General features: G+C 38.7%; 1 protein-coding gene across 1 annotated transcript in view; it reads right to left on the bottom strand.

Annotated features, from left to right (window-relative positions):
• The window catches only part of JAM2 (junctional adhesion molecule 2), a 79,583-nt gene that overhangs the window by 12,830 nt on the left and 42,822 nt on the right, over nt 1-23,931 (bottom strand). The window contains exons 2-6 of the mRNA XM_003895589.4: nt 20,262-20,327; nt 13,959-14,066; nt 9,874-10,026; nt 6,359-6,561; nt 2,670-2,769 (exon numbers count right to left, since the gene is read on the bottom strand). Coding sequence (XP_003895638.1) covers nt 2,670-2,769; nt 6,359-6,561; nt 9,874-10,026; nt 13,959-14,066; nt 20,262-20,327 — 630 coding nt within the window. The remainder of the gene's footprint in view (nt 1-2,669; nt 2,770-6,358; nt 6,562-9,873; nt 10,027-13,958; nt 14,067-20,261; nt 20,328-23,931) is intronic.

The raw sequence follows: 23,931 nt of genomic DNA, 5'->3' as shown, positions 1-23,931 counted from the left end.
AATGTATTATTATTAATATAATTAATAAAAAATTATTAATAATAACATTAACCTTCCAAGCTTAACAATTCTGCAAACTGAGAATTTTATTACAAATACTCTCATTCAAGTCATTAATAACATGATGAACATGCATTTGTTTAGGAAAGAACTATGTAACAGTCTAGTAGACACCTCCCGTCATACAACACAATTTATTAACATTCTTTGAGCATGGGATTCAACTGCGTGTGGATCCACCAAAACATTGTTTGGACCATATTTCTCCATCTTGTCCATGAGGATTTTATGAGCCACACTCTTCTGCCATTTAGATACTTGCCATGTATTTATTAAAGGAGCAATTCTTCAAAGAGTTCCCATTTTAAAAAACAAGTTTTAATTAGCATATGATTAAATAACCTAGAGAAAATATTAGGTAGCATTTTCTCAAAAATAATTTAAATATTTTAAAGCAATGTACATTTTGGAAATGATCTTTTTAGAGATACTATTCAAGTGAATCTGCTTATTATAAAAACTTCAGGTCTTGAAATTCTTTCCTAATGCCAATTGTGTTATTAATTTTCTTAAATACCTCCAAAATATTGATTGATTTTTTTTTTTAAAAAGAAAACTTGATAAATCTTTTGAAAGGTTAAGTAATTTGACCAGAGTAGAAAACATTAATTATTGCTTGGTATAAACTCAGTTTGCTTGGGTATTGAGAGGTCAGTAAGATTCGGCTTTTTATTTGCTTGGATTAAAAAGAGCAGATAGAGAAAAAATCTACAGTAATCATAATCTTAGGCAAAGTCAAATCAATAAGTGAAATTCCTGAGAACCAAAGTGTGCCTTCTATTTACTTTGTAGTAGTCAATAAATTTGACATCTATGAAGCGTTCAAAGTAAGGGCTAATATCTGACCAAAAAAAACTGTCTTGTAGTTTATCAATGAATTTAATATCTATGAAGGAAGGATTCACACAAAAAATTGTCCTGTAAGTGCTAAGTCGTGGTATGAATTTTATGTTATTTTTCTTCAATGAAATGGGAGATAGAGGAGTAACAGATTAGGAGTAAGTTAACTTCTTATATCCTGTTCACCATTTTCTGTGATGTTGCGCAAGTCATACAGCCATATTATGCCTCACTGTAGAGGAAAATGTAACATTAAATATGAAAATATTTTGTGATTTTTTTTTTGGAAAAAAAGTCTCTATAAAAGGAAGGTACCATTTTCTGACTGAAAGAAAAGGAACTAAACTGCTGAAAGGCTCAGTGTGAGTAGGGTCTGCTGGAGTTTTACAGTGAGTCAGTACAAAAAACAATCAACAAATCCTGCACTTTGAAAAAATTTCTTAGGAGAGTTAACATATTCTAATTTTGGTTACATGTGAAAATAGTTATAATTCACAAAGAAAACAAAAAAAATGAATTTATGAATTTGTATGTATTTCAAAAGATGTAAGTCCCAACCAAGGACGCAAAACACCGCGGATCAATGGATGAGCATTAAACAAACTAATTTTAACTTCCAAGCTAACTTGTATTTAGAAAGAGTAGATATGTGAGAATCATGTCCAAATTAAAGTGGTCCTCATGGAGAAACAAACATTTAAATTTTATTCATTACGTATTTATTGTGTGCTAAGAAAAAGTAACTAATACATCAAAACCATGACTTCCCGGATACAATTCCTTAAGAGAAGGCAAAGGTAGATGTTTAAAGTAAACAGGACCATTTAAATGGAAGGAAAAATAAACAGAAATTGTGCTGGTAGTACAAGGTAATGGCAAAAACCATGAGGACAGGCCGGGCGCGGTGGCTCACACTTGTAATCCCAGCACTTTGGGAGGCTGAGGTGGGTGGATCACCTGTGGTCAGGAGTTTGAGACCAGCCTGACCAACATGGTGAAACCCTGTCTCTACTAAAGATACCAAAATTAGCTGGGTGCGGTGGGTGCGCCTGTAATCCCAGCTATTTGGGAGGCTGAGGCAGGAAAATTGCTTGAACCTGGGAGGCAGAGGTTGCAGTGAGCCGAGATCACGACCCTGCACTCCAGCCTGGGCAACAGACGAGGACTCTGTCTCAAAAAAACAAAAACCAAAAACAACAGAAGAAAAACCCATGAGGACATATGTGAATAAATGAAACTAAGAAAACAATGCCTTAATTTTTAAACATGTTGTGATGAATTTTTTAAATGATTATTTCAAAGCAGCATTGAAAGGGATACTTTCTGATTACTTAAATAACTGCTATGTTGACTGTAAATGTCAACAACTGAATTAATTTGGTGGCTAATATCAATGATATGCATTCCTGAATTTTAAAAATATCAGAAATTCAAACTTCTAGACCTTCAACAATTTAGACTACAAGATACTTAGCTTTTAATCGAGAGAAAGATTACCCAGAAGAATGTATTTTAAAAACAATTATTTAAAAAACTAAAAACAGTGGTTAACTACAATACTAAGTATTTTTGGCTTATTTGGGAGATGGCTTAAAAACAGCATCCTTGCTTCTTTGCAACACATCATATCAAGTTAATTTTAATCATTCTCTCCTGTTTATCCTTCAAGTCACTCAGACATGTCCTGCTCCTTGCTCCTTCTACCCCCAAATGCTGGAATTCACAGTCTAATTGAAAACCATTTGTTCCTCCCAATATTTCATGCTTACCTACTTGCATTCGTTTCCCAGGACACCTGCGATATCCAACAGAATTGCGGGCTTCACAGGAATATTCTCCAGTATCCAGTTTGGAAACAGTATTAAATTGCTATTTGTGGATGCAAAAATATGTATTTTTAAGCCATAGATGTATAAGTAGACTTTTTAAATAACCCTGTTCCTCAAGTTTTAGCTTCAAGTTTGTCTTTCCTTTTCAAAAATTTGAGACTTTCTATCTTTACTATGAACTTAAAAATCTCCATGACTTCAAGGAGCTTAAGCTAGACTTTTGCTTAATTTGACAGAGAAGAACAAAGACAAAATACACACAGGGAAGTTTCTTTTTTTTTTTTTTTTTAACCATGAAAGTAGTACAGTTAGGAAGGCAGTGAGCATTTTTTAAAGTTCATAACACATGGTAGTATTAAGTAGTCTAGGTATTTCTAATTCCTAGGAAACATCATTTATAAATGAAGGGCAGGCCTCCCTGGTAAAAGGGTTAATGCACTTTCCTAAGTCACAAGCGAGTTCACTGCAGCAGCCAACAATAAATACTCCCTTTAAAGAGCCAGTTACACCAGGAAGTAGTAGCTTTTAGGCCTAGGAAAATCTTAATTGGTATCGGTTTATAGGATTGTCGATTCTATCAATTCTAGAATTATTTTAAATTTGAAAAGAAAAGCCAGCCCTTGCTCCTTCCCATCCCTGTCAAAGCAACCAAAAGCTAAGACTGATATAATATACTTCATTATTTTATCAGTAATGATCCCCGATGAACATCTGGAATGAAATGAATAAGATCAAAGAAATGAAGAGGAAGAAAGAAAGAGAGGAGGAGAAAGAAAGAAGAGGGAGGGAGGAAAGAAAGAGGAGGAGGGAGGGAGAAGAAAAGAGGGAGGAAGAAAGAAGAGGGAGGAAAGAAAGAAGAGGAGGAAGAAAGAGGAAAGAAAGAAGAGGGAGGAAGGAAGAGGGAGGAAGGAAGAGGAAGGAAGAGGAAAGGAAGGAAGAGGAAAGGAAGGAAGAAGGTGGAAAGAAGAGGGAGGAGGAGGGAAAAGAAAAAGAAGAGGGAGGAAGAGGAGAAAAGAAAGAAATAGGAGTGGAGGGAGGGAGGGAAAGAAAGAAGAGAGGGAGGGAGGGAGGGAGAAAAGAAAGAAGAGGAGTGGAGGGAGGAGGGAGGAAGGAAGAGAGGAAAGGAAGGAAGAGAGAGAGGAAGGAAGAGAGGAAAGGAAGGGAAGAGGGAGAGGAGGAAAGGAAGGAAGAGGAGGAGAGGAAGGGAGGGAGGAAAGGAAGGAAGGAAGGAGGAAAGGGAATCCCACACACATGAAAGGAATGGAGGGAAATGAAATGGAATGGAAGAATGCTGAATATTCACCATGAACTCGGGGCCAAGGTTACATATAAATAATATGTTAGACTAAAACCCAAAATGATCTTCCAGCATATGATAGCTGGTAATTAAAAGGAAGTCACTGGCTTCCATACACCAGAGCCTTTGTTGTTCATTTCTCACATAAGAACCCATCCTAGTTCAACCCAGGTGCATTCCTTTGACATCACAAGCTATTTCAAGGGTTGAGGTTAGCTGAGGAAAGTGAGTCTATCCTTTCAGACCTGCCTTGGGGCTTTTACCGACTACCCTGAGAAAAAATACATTTGAAAAGTAAATATAGCAAAGTGTGACAGCAGGTTTTTCTGCCCAGTTGCTCAGTGTAAAATCACTCAGACCTGCTGATTGTACCTGCTGACTGCTGAGAGGCCAGAGCGTGGCCGTGCTTAAGAAGGAGCTGCATCCAATAGGCTTCATTATTCAGCCACTTTAGCAATTTGCTTTCTTGTTTATCAGAAGATATAGTTTGTAAATGTTATTGTGCACTTGTAGATGAAAGGAATGAAGCATTATATCCTCATTTCAAAATTCATTAAAATTGGCTGGGCATGGTGGCTCACAGCTGTAATCCCAGCACCTTGGGAGGCCGAGGCAGGTGGATCACTTGAGGTCAGGAGTTCCAGACCAGCCTGGCCAACATGGAGAAACCCCATATCTACTAAAAATTCAAAAATTTGCCGGGCATGGTGACGGGTGCCTGTAGTCCCAGCTACTCTGGAGGCTGAGGCAGAGAACTGCTTGAACCTAGGAGGCGGAGGTTGCAGTGAGCCGAGACTGCGTCAGTGCACTCCAGCCAGGGCAACAGAGGGAGACTCTGTCTCAAAAACATTTTTAAAAATTATTAAAATTGTTATTATTATCACCACACCTTTAAGATTTTTTTGATAATGGCTGTCATAGTGATTCTGCGTTGCTAGAAGGCAGACAATTTTAAACTGACATGGACTATTACATTGAATTTTTTTTAAAAGCTTCAAGCTTAATGACCTTTCTTTAAACTTCCACTTCTATTCTTATAATCACAGATGAAAAAGTAAAATACATTTTATTTTTAAATGTAATTAGCTTCACAGAGCTTGCTTAGAGATTGTCATCAGTATTCCTAGAAAGTCTTTCAATAAGAATATTTTACAGGAGGAAACAGAATATCTGGACTCAGTCTACAGTAGTAGATATGCAAGTCACAGAGTCAACTGTTGGTGATCTACAGTCATGGAAATATTTAATGACACAAGAATCCTACCATGATTGACTGCAGTTACTATTTTCACATGGCCAGGGTATCCCCAAGCAAGTTTTCATGCATTTTCCTGATGTTGTAAATTGAGGCTGCACTTAGTCCCCAGGCCAGAAGATAGCTGCAGATAACTGCCTGATTCATCATCACGAATCAAGCTTAGTGGGCTTTGGGGCACTGTTACTTAAGAAAGCAGCGTGCAATTTTTTTTTTTTTTTTTTTTTTTTGAGACAGAGTCTTGCTCTGTTGCCCAGCTGGAGTGCAGTGGCGCGATCTCGGCTCCCTGTAAGCTCTGCCTCCTGGGTTCAGGCTATTCTCCTGGCTCAGCCTCCTGAATAGCTGGGACTACAGGTGCCCGCCACCATGCCCAGCTAATTTTTTTTTGTATTTTTAGTAGAGACGGGGTTTCATCATGTTAGCCAGGATGGTCTCGATCTCCTGACCTCGCGATCTGCCTGCCTCGGCCTCCCAATGTGCTGGGATTACAGGCGTGAGCCACCGCGCCCGGCCACGCATTTTTTAAAGTTTATAGCACATGGTAGTACTCAGTAGTCTAGGTATTTCTAATTCCTAGGAAACACCATCTATATAAATGAAGGCCTCCACGGTAAAAGGTTTCATGCACTTTCCTAAGTCACAAGCGAGTTCATTGCAGCAGCAAACAATAAACATTTCCTTTAAAGAGCCAGAGTTACTACCAGGAAGTAGCTTAGGGTGTAGGAAAATCTTAATTGGTATCGTTTATAGGATTGTCAATTATAGAATCTTTTTAAATTCTGAAAAGATAAACACACAGCCTTTGCTCCTTTGCTTCCGGAACCTTTGCCCCTTTGCTCTTTTACTGGTCCTTGGACACTCAGCTCCCTCAGTCTCTGTTTTCTCTTCCCATCTCCTATAGCAGCTCTTTCCATCACTTCTTGGTACAAGTGCCGCCATCTTTCCTGTTGCTCCTGCTTCTCTCCACTTAGCAAGCAATGGTATCACTTCTCTATTCAACATCATCTTAAGTTCTAATAATTTTTTTTTAATCCAAATGCAAGACAGTTATCAAGTCAATTCTTGAAATGACCTTACCAGAGTTCCAGTTTTTGTGTTCATTGTGTATGAGCTGTTGGTGCTTTGGGAGCCAAGTCTGGGATTTTCTAGCAAACGGATGCCATCCTTAAACCATGTGTATTCAGGAGCTGGATTCCCTTCTTTGTCTTGACATCGTAGCTCTACCACAGTTCCACTCAGAGCAGAAGAGGGTACTTCACATGATGGAACTGCTGGAGCCACTGAACAATGGAAGTCAGATGATATTGGTTATTTATAAGCTAATCAAGGTTGTTTGTTTTCTTTAAAGCTGTTGACTTTGTCTCTATAATCAAGGGTTTTAATAGCCAGGTAAAGATGTGTGCTTACTGGACCCTATGATAGAGACTGGTTACTTGTCCAACAAACCCATCTTCTTTCTTCATGGACACACAGTGGACCACGTTTCCCAGCACTCTTGTTGCCAGATGGGGTCATATACATGAGTTCTGGCTAATGGAATGTGGGAAAAAAGTGATATATCCCAGTTCCAGGTCCGACTAATTAAAAACCTCCACATGTTTGTTCATATCCTCCACCCCCTCCCACTACCAAGTAGGTGTCAACAACAATGGTGACCTTGGAAAGTCATGTATTGAAGATGTCAGACCTATATTAGGTTGAGTCTCTAATGGTTTCATGAAATAAAATAATATAGCTCCTCCACCACTGTCCCAACTATTTAGGCTTTACTTCAGTGAGAAAGAAACTTATTATGTTAATCAACTCACTGAGAGTTAAAGGCCTATCTTTTATAATAATAAGCATTACTTTAGCTTGTACAACAGCTATTCTTTATTAGATAATCTCTACTGTTTTCTTCAATTGGTTTATTACCAATTATATTTAAAAGAAGCCTAACAGAGAGAGAGAGTGCGTGTGCATGTGTGTGTGTGTAGATAGATTTTTTTTTTTTTTTGAGACAGAATCTCACCCTATAACTCAGCCTAGAGTAAAGTGGTGTGATCACGGTTTACTGTAGCCTCAACCTCCCGAGCTCAAGCAATTGATCCTTCCACCTCAACCTCCTAAGTAGCTGGAATATAGGCTCGAGCCACCATGACCAGCTAATTTAGAATTTTTTTTTTTTTATAGAAAGGGTCTCACTATGTTGCCCAGGCTGGTCTTGAACTCCTAGGCTCAAGCAATCCTCCTGCTTTGGCCTCCCACAGTGCTGGGATTATAGGCATGAGCCACCATGCCCGGCCAAACCTGAGTATTTTTTTCAGGCCCAGTACTCAACTATAAATCTCATTCTATCTAGAACTGGCCAAGTTAGAAAATACCTGGTCCAGCTATTAGGGTTATTCTGATCTCAGGGATTGAAAAGTAAACCAGACTTCATTAGGTGACCTATTTATTATTCAGGAAAACCCAGAACTGGCTGTATTCTAAGGTGGTCTCCCAAGATTACAGTATTTCTACTCCAAAACTCTAAGGTGGTCTCCCAAGATTGCAGTCCTTGGTAAAAATACACTTTTTTTTTTCCAGTTATTCAATCAAACACTAATCTAGGTACTGTAGTAGAAAGATTTTGGAAATGTAACTGAGGTCCCAAAACCATTGTCCCTAAGATAGGATGATTTCATGAATGGGTTTGACCTAATCACATGAACCTTTAAAAGCAGAGAGTTTTCTCTGGCTGGTTACAGAAGGAAAAGTCAGATATGCAAGGCACAAGAAGAAGGCTAGGTGTGGTGGCTCACGCCTGTAATCACAGCATTTTGGGAGGCCAAGGCAAGAAGATCACTTGAGGCCTGGAGTTTGAGACCAGCCTGGGCAACATAGCGAGATTGTGTCTCTACAAAACACACACATATACACACACACATACACACACACACACACACAAGTGGTGTGTGCCTGTGGTCTCAGCTGAGATGGGAGGCTGAGATGGGAGAATCACTTAAGCCAAGGAGGTTGAGGCTGTAGTAAGCCGTGATCTGGAAGACAGAGCAAAATCTTGTCTCAAAGCAACAACAAAAACGAAGTGCAAGAATTTGACATGCTTTTCTTTCATTGAAGATGGAAGGGACCATGTAATAAGGAATGTGGTGGCCTCTAGGAGTTGAGCGTGGCCCACCAACTGATAGCCAGCATGGAACAGGGACTTTGGTCCTACAACCACAAGGAACAGAAATCTGCCAACACCAAGAATGAGCCTGGAAACAGATTTTTCCTCATAGCTTGTAGATAAGAACTCAGCCTTGTCAATACTTTGATTTCAGCCTTGGGATACTTTGGGCAGATACCCAGTCTTCTTGTTGGACTTTTGCTGTACAGACCTATTTAGTTGTTATACAACACTAGAAAATGAATAAACTGGCCAGATCTGCTGCAAGGTTTTCTGAATTAAATTTCTCCTGTGCTAGTGCATCACTAGTATTTCAGAAAGAGCATGAACAACATGAAAAAGGAAGGGGAGCTGTTTTAGTCTCTTTGCTTGGTAGATTATACACCACCAATGAAAGAGAAGAGATCATGTTCCTCCACAAACTACCATCATGAACTGTTTTACTATCTATCAGTGATTCTTTTTATTTATTTATTTATTTATTTGAGAAAGTCTTGCTGTCTCCCAGGTTAGAGTGCAGTGGCATGATCATAGCTCATTGCAGCCTTGAACTCCTGGGCTCTAGTAATCCTCTGGCCTCAGCCTCCAAGTAGCTGGGACTACAGGTGTATAACAACACCACAAATGGATTTTTCTTTTGTTTTCTTTCTTTCTTTCTTTCTTTTTTTTTTTTTTTTAAGAGAGAGAGATATAGGGGACTCACTATGCTACCCAGGCTGGTCTCAATCTCCTGACCTCAAGGGATCCTCCCACTTCAACCTCACAAAGTGGTGGGATTACAGGCATAAGCCCCTGTGCCTAGTCTATCCATGATTCTTACAGAAACTAAACATACTGGTTTTGGAGTTAACCCCATCTGGATTAAAATCTTAGTCCAGACACTTTCTAGCTGTATGGCCTTGTTAAATCATTTAAATTCCATTTAAAATCATATTAATGTTAATGAAGATGAAGTAAAATTACTTATGTGACAAGGGCTAACACATATCAGGTACATAATCAATGTCAATTTCCTTTATTTACCAAATGACTTCTAATCCTACCTTTGGTCTACTTTTTTTGTGTGTTATTGCTTCTCTACCATCTCATGTGATACTGTTTTAAATGGTTGGAAAAATTGTGTATATGCTGAAAACTACTGAAAAATAAACCCTCAGGAAAGATACTCCTATGTACATTGTAGGACCGCTAGGAATTGCCTCCATCTTTAACAAAGAGATACTTTGTGATAACGCGTTACTAAAATTTCAGCAGCCAATGAGGGGATGGGTAGAAATGGCCAAGAGCTTGCCGGGAAGGTGATGCTTATGGTCTCTGTAACTTGACTGGATGAGGCTCCCAGTTGATGCTGGCATGTTCATGGACCAGTGCTTGGTTGCCCCCAGGGCTGTGTGGTGGAGAAGAAGTGAGAGACGTAGTCACACATATACATGCACATCACCTAATACTTCCAGAGTGACTGTGTCCTCTTCCAGGTTTTGGCCTTGCTCAGATGGGGCACTAACTTCACAACGATATTTCCCCGCATCACTTCTTGTCACATTTTTGATCCGGATATTGAAATCTATCATCTCAGCTCGATTTTTAAAATCACCTTTTAGAAAAAGAAGACACTGATGTTAGTAATAACCCAAGTAGCTTTCTGTGTAATACCTTCCTCTAGTCAGTTCATTTAGTAACCAAAGCATTTATTTCCCTATTAATCAACTCAAGTTTAAAGCCTAAAAATTATATATGGATGCTGTTATTTAAATTTTTTCTTTTGGAAAGGACAGTTTTTTAAATGTTCAAAAGGCCAGGCGTGGTGGCTCATGCCTGTAATCCCAGCACTTTGGGAGGCCGAGGCGGTTGGAGACAAGCCTGGCCAACATGGTGAAATCCCGTCTTTACTAAAAATACAAAAAATTAGCTGGGCATGGTGGCATGCGCCTGTAAACCCTGCTACTTGGGAGGCTGAGGCAGGAGAATCATTTGAACCCAAGAGGCGGAGGCTGCAGTGAGCCGAGATTGTGCCACTGCACTCCAGCCTGGGCGACATAGCGAGACTCCGTCTCAAAAAAAAAAAAAAAAAGTTCAAAAAGGCATATTTAGTTTTATATTCTCATATTTTAATTCATTTTGACATTTAATTTTAGTTTATTCTACTAGCTTAGTCAAAACAGAGATCAAACTTATTTGGCAGTGTTGTAATGCCTATGTTCAACCTCATACTTCTCACCAAATCAAAATTTTGAAATCTTTATGTATAAGGTTAATAACTGTCAGTTAAGCAGTTCACCGAGCAATTAAATGTTTTTGTCCATACGCAGTCAGATTTAATTGCTGCTGTAAGATAGTCATAATTTCTCCAGTTTCAGTCTAACATATACCTTACAGTACACACCTGCATAGATTTTCTAATTATTTGGATGACCCTAACAAGCCATTTTAGGTCTTTGCCTTCACTTACATAAAACAGGGATAATAATATCTTTTTCAAAAAATTTACTTTCTAGGTAAGCAGACATAAGGCCATGTGAAAACATTTTGCTGAAAGTTGCTAAACAAACGTGAGGCAAAATTTGTAAGGTATTATCATATTAATTATTTTCTAATATTTAACTGACCTTTTTCTAATTTAACAAATATAAAAATTGCATGTTTTCAGAACTACAAAATTCAGTAGTTATACAAGGTGAATTAAAATAGTAAAGCTGGTCATAATAATGTTCATTCATGCATGTTTTTATTTTATTATATTAAGACATAATTATAAAAATAGGTAGAATTTAGTGAAAGCATTCCTATTTATTGTAGCTTAGGTGGTCTTGCCCATGTCAGTGGATTGTCTTGCACTGGCCACTGCATCAGGTACTCAGACAGTCATATGGCCCATAGATTTTTGTCAACCAGATTTGGCAATACAACTCTGACCTGTCAGTCCATATGCCAGATCAAGCATATTGTCAGTGATTGTGTCTAACCTCTCAAATATGTGCTTTTCAAAAATGAGGTGACAGAGCAAGCCAAGGCTCCCTGCTAGGCAACAAACCCATCAATATCTACGTTATTTTCAACCACAACATCTAGCAGAGAGTTATCAATGTTTCCTTTGTTTGTGAATGTTTCACTGTTGGTTTATAAAGTGGACTGTTATTTTATCTTCCGAGCTGCTCTGGGCCTTCACTGACATGTTTGATTTCTGGCTGACCCTAGTGCTCCCACCCCGTCTCCAAGTGCCCAGCTCCCTGGCAGGCTGTCAGCTCCAGTGTGGGCCCTCTGAGGAACAGCTGCCAGCAGGCCTGGCCCCAGAGGCCCTTCCATATTATGTATATAAATTTTATTTTTTGAGACAGAGTCTTGCTCTGTTGCCCAGGCTGGAGTGCAGTGGTGTGATCTTGGCTCACTGCAAGCCATTCTCATGCCTCGGCCTCCCGGGCATCTGGGATTACAGATGTGCACCACCATGCTGGCTAATTTTTGTATTTTTAGTAGAGATGGGGTTTCACCATGTTGGCCAGGCTGGTCTCGAACTCCTGGCCTCAAGTGATCTGCATGCCTCGGCCTCCCAAAGTGCTGGGATTACAGACATGAGCCACTGTGCCCAGCCCCATGTTATATTTTAAAGAATTCAGTTCAAATGCTTGCCTCATTCCCTTTCTAGTTCCCTTGTAAAAATATTCATGTCTTCAGAAAACCAGGGAGTCTGGTTTAATTGGCTGGAACAGTAACTTTATGTGTGGTGGCCCACGTAACACTGCGGCACAAGAAAAGGTGGTTAAAAACATTATTTTATTTTTTGATAGTAACATATTCAGAATTAAAATAGTGTTTTGCACCCGGTGTGGTGGCTTGTACCTGTAGTCCCAGCTGAGGTAGGAGCATCACTTGAGGACAGAAGTTTGAGGCCAGCCTTGGCAACATGGCCAGATCTCATCTCTTTAAAAAAATGTAAAAATTAGGCAGGTGCAGTGGCTCAAATAGTTTTGCATAACGTGCACATGCCAGAAATGGCAACTACAGAAAATTCAAGTGAAGACAGCTGTGCTATTAACACCTTACAGCTAGTAGTCTTTATCTTGACATATAAGAACTCGAGGGGATATTTTAAATTTTCTACAAACTTCAAACATTTTCACTTAATTCTTTAACATTAAAGAAATACATAGTATTTTAAAATAATAACATGTTTATCACACTTGTAAAATTGTATTTCCAGCTTTAGAAATATTTATAATGGAAAGATTCAAGCATACACAACATTAGAAAGTAGAGTGAATTGTACCTCAATGTATCATTGACCAGCTATAATAGTAATCAATGCAGGGTTTATCTTGTTTCATCTGTATCATTAACCACTGGTTTATTTTGAAGCAAATGGAAATTTGCTTCATCCATCATTATCAATGTCTTAAATTATAAGTGCATCACATATTCAATGGCAAGAGTTGGTAGTAGAAAGAAATGTAAAAGAAAAGAAAAGAAAGTACTTGATAATGGTTGTTGTCACAACCCACTCTTAAGTCTTAACTCCCTAAGCTTCTCAGTGGTGGCCTGCCTTTCAAGATGGACTTAAGGAAATAGGTTGACAGCATTATGACTGAGAAGCAACCTTCCACTTCCAAACCACACAATTTTTTAATTCCTTTCTCTCAGGAGCCAGGCAAGTGGCTCACACCTGTGATTTCAGCATTTTTGGAGACTGAGGCAGGAGGATGGCTTGAGTCCAGGAGTTCAAGACCAGCCTGGGCAACATAGGGAGACCTCACCTCATCTCTACAAAAAAAAAAATTAAATTAGCTGAGCATACTGGTGTGCACCTGTAGTTCCAGCTTCTTGGGGACTGAGATGGGAGGATAACTTGAGCTCCAGAGGTGGAGACTGCAGTGAGCCATGATCATACCACTGTACTCTGGGCTGGGCAAGAGAAAAAGACCTTGAAAAAAGAAAGGAAAGAAAGGAAGAAAGGAAGAAAAAGAAGAAAGGAAAGAAAGGAAGAAAAAGAAGAAAGGAAAGAAAGGGAAGAAAGAAAGAAAAGAAAAAGAAAAAGAAAGAAAGGGAAAGAGAGAGAAAGAAAGAAAGAGAGAGAGAGAAGAAAGGAAAGGAAAGGAAGAAAGAAAGAAAAGAAACGAAAAAAGAAAAGAAGGAAGGAAGGAAAAGAAAGGAAAGAAAGGAAAGGAAGGGAAGAAAGAAAGAGAGAGAAAGAAAGAAGGAAAAGAAAGAAAGAAAGAAAGAAAAGGAAACAAGGAAAGAAAGAAAGAAAGAAAGAAAGAGAGAGTTTAATCTACGGAGCCAATAAGAGCAATTGCATTTTGCATCCTTTATGCCTGAATTGAGAAAGAAGAGTCCAGGGATTCAGTGGGCTTCACCTCCCTCTGTTCTCTGCTTTTGTGGCTATTATGTCTCAGACGTGGTTGCTTTCATCTCACGCTTACAAAAACACATTTTCAGTAATCAGTCATGTCCTGATCTCATTTGTCAATTAAAGGATCCTGGTTGTACTTGGCATTCTCTTGCTCACACCTCTTCAAGCCTCCAGCTTCTTACCTTGAAGAGTCTGTTGATAGTAGACAAAGGAGACACTCCGACCCAGTTTCTTCCACTCTAATCTGGAGGAAACAGTCTTCTTTGGGGTTTTACAGGCTAAAATAGCCTCTAGGAACAACAATAAAAATACTTGTTTTTCTAATTGTCTCCATGAATTTATATTTTACTTAACTGGGTAACAACATTTTAAACATATTTAAATTACTCCTTTATAGTTTTATTCATTCATTCATTCATAAATTACTTCAACGGGTCCCATGTTGGCTCAATGCAGAAATGAATTGGAAGCCTTCTAGCTCTTCCACATAATAACTGCGTGACACTATGCTTATTTCCCTGGTTATCAAGTTTGAGTTTTCACCGGTAAAATGGGCTAGTATTTCACAAAGTTGTTGTGAGTCTTCAAATGCAATAAGATATGCAAAGCACACAGACTTGGACATAGTAAGGACTTAACAAATGGCAGCTATGATTAATTATGTATCTTATTATTCTCAGTCTCAGTCTTGAAGGAGTCTACCATCTGGTAGAAGAGGAAACTAAGATAATGGCATTTCAGCTCAGTGTTGCTGAATACCAGCTATGTAAATGGTGATTCATGCTTAGTACCCAAGAAAGGCACTTAATCCAGCTCAGGACATGCTGGGAAACCAGAAAAGTTTCAGCAACATGCTATATTCTCACTCAGATCCCTTCTTTGTCGACCTGCTCTACAAATACATTAATACATATCCAACATGGTCTCCTAATAAATCATTGATTTTTACCCCCAAACAACTGCCTATATAACCTTGCCTCAGTCCAGATAATTATTAAAATTTAAATCTTGGCATCAACTGTGACTACCTCAATGTAGCTAAGTGCTTTTATTACAAGACATTTACTGTAATTGTGTCATTAAATAATTCTTGGAGCCTCCAAAAGAACCCCCTTTTCACTGTCCAAACGAGATGTCTGAGAGAGAAAAAAAAACAACCCAGTGCCAGTCTGGGAACCGCTTCAAGTTGCCAAATGGAAACCTCCAGTTATAAATATTTTTAAAAGTATTTTTTAACCAGGCTCTCTAGAATGTCAACTCCATATTTCTGAAATACTTTTTTCCCACAAGGCATATGGTTTGACCTAAAAAAGCACAGTATCTTTGACCAGAAATTATTTTAAAATCCTTTTCATACCTCTGATTTTAATGTTAAGCAAATGAATGTTAAAAAAGAATGCAGAATATTTAGTTTCTAATTTTTTTCATTCCACACATATTGCTGGACATACAAAAATGGAATAAAAGGTAATGGAAAATAGAAAGTAGGGCAGAGAAAAGAAAGGCAAGGAAGAAAAGAACCAAAAATTGTTTTCAAGGATATCTAAAGTTTTTAAAGCAGGTTTTATATTACAAAGAGACATCATTTTACAGACATGTTTACAATTATGCTACAAAGACAAATGTGTGCTAAGGGACCTGTCTGAGGAAATACAGTTCTGTTCTGTTGATTAAGGAGAATGGGTGGTGACCTTCCGGAGTCTTGAGTTGTAGATAGGTTTCCTTCCGGTATTTTGTGAGTTTCCAACAATTACACACACACCCACACTCATTTTTAGCCTATTCCTCATGTCTTCTGTGTCTTAAGTCTTATTTTACACTTAAATAATTGCATTGTGTTACATATTTAGATACTCACGCATGTGCGTGTGCTTGCGTGTGCACGCACACATACACACACCCCTCCTGGTGAATTCTTCCTAATTTCTGTCCTTATTGCGCTGTGGAAAAACCTCTATGAAACTTATACTAGAAAATATAGCAATAATTTTCCTAAGTCCAGTGACTTCACTCCAGCCTCTCTCTCACTGGCCATGTAAAATGTGGAGAAATGGTTTATCCAGTTCATCCAAAATATGTTGAGTACTTACTGTCTGCCATGCATTGTTCTTGAGCTATATCAGTGAACAAAACAAAGATCCTTGCCCTTTGGAATCTTACAATCCAGCAGGGGAAGTCAGATACACAAGAAACGTAATAAAGTGAATAACCTCGTATGTTAGTAGATGATGAGGGTTATAAAGACAAAAGAGAGCAGAGCAGAGTACAGGAGGTTTGGAAGTGCTAGGGACAGGGCTACAATTTTTGAAAAACGGTAGCCAGAGTTCACCTCGTTTAGAAGGTGACATTTGACCAAAGGTTTAAAGGAGGGAGAGAATTCATTATATAGTTCTTTGAGAAAGAAGATCCCAAGTAAGGAAAGAGCCAGTGCCTAGGCCCTCAGGTACTAATGCTTGATTTTGAACTTCTAGCCTCCAGAACCATGAGAGAATAAATTTCTATTGTTTTAAGTCACCTGGTTTGTAGTATTTTTTAATGGCAACCATAGGAAACAAATGCAGAGAATAAAAATACTGGAATCATGGGGTCAATATCTGAGGATAAGGAAGTAAATGAACTTACAACCTAACTCTCATGAACGCTCTTCTCTCTCTTCAGCCAAAATTCAATACTTATGCCAGCATAATTTTGTGTATCAGGCTTTAGGGTTACTGCACCATAACATGGAGGTTATAGCAGAGGCTTTGGAGTTAGACCTCTACTGTATACTCCGTATGTGATATTGGGAGAATTATTTTTATATCCACGTCTGTAAAATGATAAAAAGAACAGTACTCATCTTACAAAGTTGTCACTAAGATTAAATGAGACACTATATTTACATGCGTGATGCACATGGTACTACTTTGCATATGGTATGTACTCTGTAAATGATCATTATTGTTTTCACTCCCTGAGGAATTTCTCTGAGTTATAGTTGCAAACTTGCCTTTACATAGAAATATATACTTTATACCATCACAAATTTACCCATAAATCACTCCAGTTTGAAATAAAATGTTATCTCTGTAGGAGATAGCAAAAAATATAGATATAAATCATATTTTCTCAACCTAAGGCATATTAAAAACAGGAAAATGTGCCAAGCTTTTCTATTAAGATGATTATTTCATTGCCAAAATATCTATTTCATTTGGATCAAGAAAAGAGAATTCTTTGTTTATAAAAAGCATTAGCAGCAACATGTGGCAAAACAATCACATTTCGGAATTACATAGATAGAATCATTACGAATTTTAATTTTCCTGGATTCTGTACTGCTAATTATCCTTTGATTTCATTCTCAGGGCTCAAGTTAAAAATCATCAAAATCTTACATAACACAAAAAGAGAACTGATACTACCAAAATAGCTCTGACTTAGCAGAAATTACTTCTGTGAAGAAATGCTTGCTATTAAACTCTGATTTATAGCTTTCAGGTTTAGCATCCCTTTGCAGAAGGCTGCACATGTAATTTACAAGCCTGGCAGAGCTGCCCTGATTTCAGTCTCCTTCTGCTCTTGGCACTATCATGCGAAGTGATACAGCATAGCAGCGCCGGAAAGAAGGAATTAATTCATAATTTCTTGACCTCGGAGAAACAAGACATAACAAATGAAAAAATTGGGTGAAACACACATACACATATATACAAATCATAAAATATTATAGACTTACAGCAAAATTAAGTTACTGCATTTAGTCCTAAGACTAAAATGTAGAAGACACAGAAATGTATTTATGCCTTACGAAGAGCCAAGCTGGAATGATGGGGACACATATACAATAGAATTAAAATGAAATTCTTAATTAAAAAGAGGTGAGATGAAAGAAAACACTTATTTTGGAGTAAGATTAACATTTGATTGCAATACATTATGAAAGGATTTTCTATATTAAAAATAAAACATGCATTAAAAAGTAATGTAAATGGGCACAGGGTTTTGTTTTGGAGTGATGAAAATATTTTGGAACTAGGCAGAGGTGGTGGTCGCACAAAACTGAATCTATCAAACGCCACTGAATTGTTCACTTAAAGACTATGAATTTCAGGTTATGTAAAATTCACCTTGATACAGTTTTAAAACATAATGTAAGGTTAAATAATATAATTTTGGTGTCCTAACTCAGATACGATGCGAGAGGATATACATTCACTGTTCCCAGTTGGACCCAGTATTAAGAACCTCCGTGGAAGTGAGAAGTAGAACTGAACTTCACTTCCTTTGTCCCTCGGGGACATCCTGGTCCATTTTCCCCTCCCTCACTCTGTGCTTACCCTTGTGGCCTTTCCAGCTTCTGTTCTGGCGTCTCACCCAGCCCTGTTTATCCATCCTGGAGGTGCTCCATAGTCCCAAATTCCCTCAATCATTAATTTCCTCTTCCCACCTCTCTCCTTTAAAACTAACTCATACCGGAGTGTTCTATAGCTGAAGCATATAAAATATTAGAACTTAAGAGAACCTAGTTAACCTAATAATTGTTGAAGTAATTTGTTAAGTTACTCATTTTTTTAATGATGAACTTTTAATTTATTTTTTATTTTATTTATTTATTTATTTATTTTTGAGATATAGTCTCGGTCTGTTGCTCAGGCCTGGATTGCAGTAGTGTAATCTTGGCTCACTGCAACCTCTGCCTCCCAGGTTCAAGCGATCTCCTGCCTCAACCTCCCAAGTAGCTGGGATTATAGGTGCCCGCTACTAGGCCTAGCTAATTTTTTTAGTAGAGACAAGGTTTCACCATGTTGGCCAGGCTGGTCTCGAACTCCTGACCTCAGGTATACACCTGCCTCAGTCTCCCAAAGTGCTGGGATTACAGGCACGAGCCACCGTGCCTGGCCTTTTGTGTTTTTTTGTTTGTTTGTTTGTTTGGTTTTTTTTGAGACAATCTCTCACTTTGCTGCCCAGGCTGGAGTGCACTGGCATGATCATGGCTCACTGCAGCCTCAAACTCCTGCACTCAAGTGATCCACCCACCTGCCTCAGCCTGCTGAGTAGCTGGGACAACAGGCGTGTGCCACATGTCTGGCTAATTTGTTTGTTTTTTATAGAAACAGTGACTTCATGTTTTCCAGGCTGATCTCAAACTCCTGACCTCAGGAGTTTGAGATTACAGGCATGAGCCACCACTCCCAGCCAGGACTGATTCTTACCACAGCATATTTTTACTTAACAAGCACATATAATTTGTATTATGTGTTAGCACTGTTGAAAGCACTATGTGAATATTAACTCATTTAATTCCCCCCCCACTCCAGACCTTTACTTTCATCTTTATCTCTTTCCTTCAAACTTATCTTTCTCCAGCTCCAGGAACCTAAGACATACCTGATGATGAGAGGTCAGACATTTAGGACCCGCTTCTTAATGGCCTAAACAAATATTAAATTTAAGAAATAGCAATTCTTCTGATTGCCCAATATTATTAATTATATAAAAGATAAAGGATCCTTTGGAAAAGTAGTAGGTGGTCAATATTTGAAATAAACTTATAGGGCAGGTATGGTGGTTCATGCTTGTAATCCCAGTACTTTGGGAGGCCAAGGTGGGCAGACTGCTTGAGCCCAGGAGTGCAAGAGCAGCTTGGGCAACATGGTGAAACCCTGTTTCTACAAAACAATACAAAAAATTAACCAGACATGGCGGCCTGCGCCTGTAATCCCAGCTACTTGGGTGGGTGAGGTGGGAGGATCACTTAACCCTGGAGGTGGAGGTTGCTGTGAGCCGAGATCATACCACACTGCACTCCAGCGTGGGTGACAGACGGAGATCCTGTCTCAAACAAAATAAAGCAAAACACAACAACAACAATAACAAAAACTTATTAAAAAGCCCATATATAGGTTACTAGTTTCTTTTGACAATTTTTTAAATGTGGCAAAATAAACATAAAATTCACCACCTTGACCATTTTTAACTGTATAGTTCAGCAGTATTAAGTATATTGTTGCACATATAACAATCTCCAGAACTATTTTATATTGCAAAACAGAAACTTTATACTCTTAAATTGACTCCTCCTTATAAACATTTTAAAGAAGCTAAAATAGATAAAATGGTGCCCCAAAGTAAGCTATATTAATATCATCTTAAATACACACAGAGGGGTTTGTGTTCATTTCTATTTCTCATATCTAGCTGGCTAGAAACTTTCCAAGCTCTCCATCTCCCAGTTTCACAAATCAGATTTGCTTTGTTGCAGATAATGTAAGTAATAGGAGACCTGCTTTGTACATCCAGTCTTTTATTGAATGTCCAAAATGTCCACTGAGGAGGTGGAGAAAATGTTCTTGAGGTGGAGTCAGCATGAAGCAGCATTTCAGGCAGAGGAATTAGTAGAAGGTAAGGCAGAGAATCCCAACAAATAGAAAATCACATCACATGAGTCACTCTCATGAGTTATTTCAACAATGCAGCCTGTGAAAATCAGTAAGATACTGTACCTTGGTACTCTACTGCTGTGACCACTTGCTGGTCTTTTGGGGCAGAAAACCCATAGGCCTTATGATCTGAAAGATTAAAACAGACAGGATAATTAAAAATGAACAAAAATTCACTTTCAAATGTCTGAATGGAATGCAATATTCAAGAAAACTGTCCTAAAGTTTGGTGACAGTTTTGCCCAATTCATAACACATAGTTTTAAAGTATCAAAATAGGAAAAAGCAAACAAAACTATACATATTTATTTTCTAGATTGTAGTTTTGGCCTTTAAGCATTTCCCAAAGTAGAATCCTTGTATCTATTTGGACCCCACCACAGACAACACACTCTTGCCAGCCCAATCATTGAAAAATGTCTTACATCCTTCATTCAGCTTAATATGCAGTCTAGTGTCACACGGTGTTGCCTCACAAATAACAGCTAATTCTTCTTAGTGCTTATTTAAACATATAAATAGCTTTATGAATTTATCCCTGACAATACCTATGTCATATAGAAATGAGTCATTTTACATACTTTTGATGAAATTTGTATATATATATAGTATAATATATATAAGTTTTATATGAAATTATGATGAAAAATTCAAGCAGAACATCTTTATTTTTTCCCCCCGAAACATTTCAATGATTTTTGAGAACTGGTCTATAGACTAAAGTAACTACTATGGTGGCTACCGCTACTGTGATCTAATAGTTACATGATGCTGCTGTTGCTTATTACCACTCCCTTAAACTAACACAGAAATTTTCATTTAAAAAGGCACCTTTGATACAGATAGGAGACAGAAAAGTGCTGGGCAGGAGAGGGCAGTTCCTTGGCAAAGGCCCTACCCTCAGGCCTGGAGACCCGCTACGCTAAAAGAGGACAGGCATTCCTGTTTTCATGCCCCAAAAGTTGCCTTTTGTCCCACCATGCCCCCTATCCTGTACCTATATAAACCCCAAACCCCAGGTTCTAGAAGCAGATGAGCAGGCAAGGAGACGAGGAGACAAGCAGACAAATGGCGTAACAACAGGGCAGAGAAAGATAGAAGAGAAGAGACGTCTGAACACTGAGAGCAGTTCGACTGGGGGTGGTCGGAGAAGTGTTCAGCCTCTGGATGGCCAAACTCCAGGAAAAGATCATCTTCCCACTCCATCCCTTCTTCCAACTCCCCATCCATCCTGCTGAAAGCTACCTCTACCACTCAATAAAACCCTGCATTCATCCTTTAACCCCTTGTGTGACCTGATTTTTCTGGGAGACTGGGCAAGAGCTCAGGATACAGAAAGCTGTCACACTGGCCCTCCGCCCACATGAAAAGGCAGAGGGTCCGTTGAGCTGGTTAACACTCAGGCCATCTGTGGATGGCAAGGCTGAAAGGGCACATGGTAACACACACCCACTTGGGCTTCTGCACCTGTTCATCTGCAGCTGCCCCTCCCCTCAGGGATTCAAGCAGCGGCCACTGAAAAGGTGAGCCACACCCCTGTCGCACGTCCTGCGAGGGGGATCAGGGAACTCTCCCATTTCACCTTCATATACTTGCTTTTATGCTGTAAAATTCAATATTCAAAGTAACCTGGTGTGGTAGGCATTATTAGTACTAAAGAAGAAAGTATCAGAAAGTATCAATAAAACTTTGTAATTCCATCTTTGATCTAAATCACTTTCTTTATGGATGTCATTCTATACTCCAGTGTAATGACCACGTTTAAAAATAATTTAAATATTTTCCTATAAGTATACATCTCTAAAATATAAATGCTACAAGCGCAAGACTGTTGCCTGTTATATTCTCTGAAATTAACCCAAACACTCAGAACAGTGCCTGGCATAAAGCAAGACACAATAAATGTTTGTTGAATAAATCAGCTCATTCCTTATTGTATACTAATAAGAAAAGTCCAGTAAATGAGGTCAGATCAAACTGACACTGAGGAAGAGTTCCTGAAGGCAAGCAATTCTTTAGGGTAAGTGTTGTAAGTATACAATATTGGATTGGTATTCATTGTTTCAAAGTCAGAATAATGCAAAGCATTATTGTTGGTTGATCTGGTTTGACTGTGTCCCCACTCAAATCTTGTCTTGAACTGTAGTTCCCATAATCCCCATGTGTTGTGGGAGGAACCTGGTGGGTGGTAATTGAACCATGCTGTTCTCGTGATAGTGAGTGAGTTCTCATGAGACCTGATGGTTTTATAAGGGGCTTTTTCCCTGCCCTCACTCTGCACTTCTCCTTGCTGCCGCCATATGAAAAAAGATGTATTTGCTTCCCCTTCTGCCACGATTGCAAGTTTCCTGAGGCCTCCCCAGCCATGTGGAACTGTGAGTCAATTAAACCTCTTTCCTTTATAAATTACCTAGACTCAGGTATGTCTTTATTAGCAGAATGAGAACAGACTAATACAATGGTCATCTCAAGAAAACAATTTAGGCAAAACAATCCAACTGCTCTCCTTCATTATTCACCCAAAAAATTATACATGATATAAGGTAAGACTGAATTAAGCCTATCATGAAAAGCTAAAGAAGGTTATTTATTGACTATATATTTCCATAATTTATTTGAAATGCTATTTCTCCACTCATGCTACCATCTGTCCTCTGTCTTCCTGTGGTCTACTGACCCTGTTTTCATTAAGACGACAATGACCTATCTGTTGGCATATCTAATGGACACTTTTCAGTCTATATCTTACCTGACCTCTCTATGACATGTGACTCTGTTGACTCCCTTGTATTCTGTAACTTGATTCTCTCCTAGTCTTTGTCCTTCTGTTCTGATCCTAGTACTTCATTCTGTCTGCTTTGTGAGTTCTTCTTCCTCCTTGTTCTGCCCATCCATCCATCCATCCATCCATCCATCCATCCATCCATCCATCCAGAAACTGCTTTTCTGACTAAACTAGCTCCTTTTTATAGAGTATTTTATACTCTGATTGAGCCAACTAGCATTTATTTGCTAAAAAGTTGTAACTCCATATCTCCAGCTCCAATCTCTCTTGAAATTAAATCTGTGAGGCCGGCTTTCTGCTGGACATCTGTATTTCCATTTCCCACAATTACCACAAACTCATGGGCAAAACTCATCGGCTTGCCCCCAAACTTTGTACTATTTCTGCAAATCTCATCCCTGTGTAAAGCATCACATTCCATGTGGCCACTCACACCAGAAACTTAGGTACTGCCCATGATGCATCCATCTTCTCATCCCTTCATTCATCAGCTTCCATCTATAGACTAAGAATTGCGAGTCATCCAAGAAAATGTTTTGAAGTATTTTTCCTTCCCTGTCTTTCCCATCTCCCACCTTTATGCCACAAAGTGCTCAGGGAAGGGATATGGACAGCCAAACTTGAGAGAGAAAAATAGGGTATTTCCTGCCTTTCCACGTCAAAAGTCCCAGCCATTAGAGTAATGGAAAACATTCAGAATTTAGGCAAACATTTAAGAGAAACCATCATGAGCAAATTACACCTGCTTTCTGGACTTGGAGTACAGAGAAGGAAGTAACTTAGAGGACAAAGACCTTGATGGACTCTTGAGAAAGGATAATAATAGCTAAAATTTATTAAGCACTTGGTGCTTCACAAGTATTAACTCATTTGACTCTTACAATTCTCTGTGGCAGGGTACCATTTTTGCTCACGTTTTTGAGGGTGGGAAAACTGAGGCACAGAAAG

Source organism: Papio anubis, chromosome 4 (assembly GCF_008728515.1).
Source record: "Papio anubis isolate 15944 chromosome 4, Panubis1.0, whole genome shotgun sequence".
NCBI classification, from domain to species: Eukaryota; Metazoa; Chordata; class Mammalia; order Primates; family Cercopithecidae; genus Papio; species Papio anubis.
The sequence above is the reverse complement of the archived record's forward strand: the minus strand, read 5'-3'. Positions and strand labels throughout refer to the sequence as shown.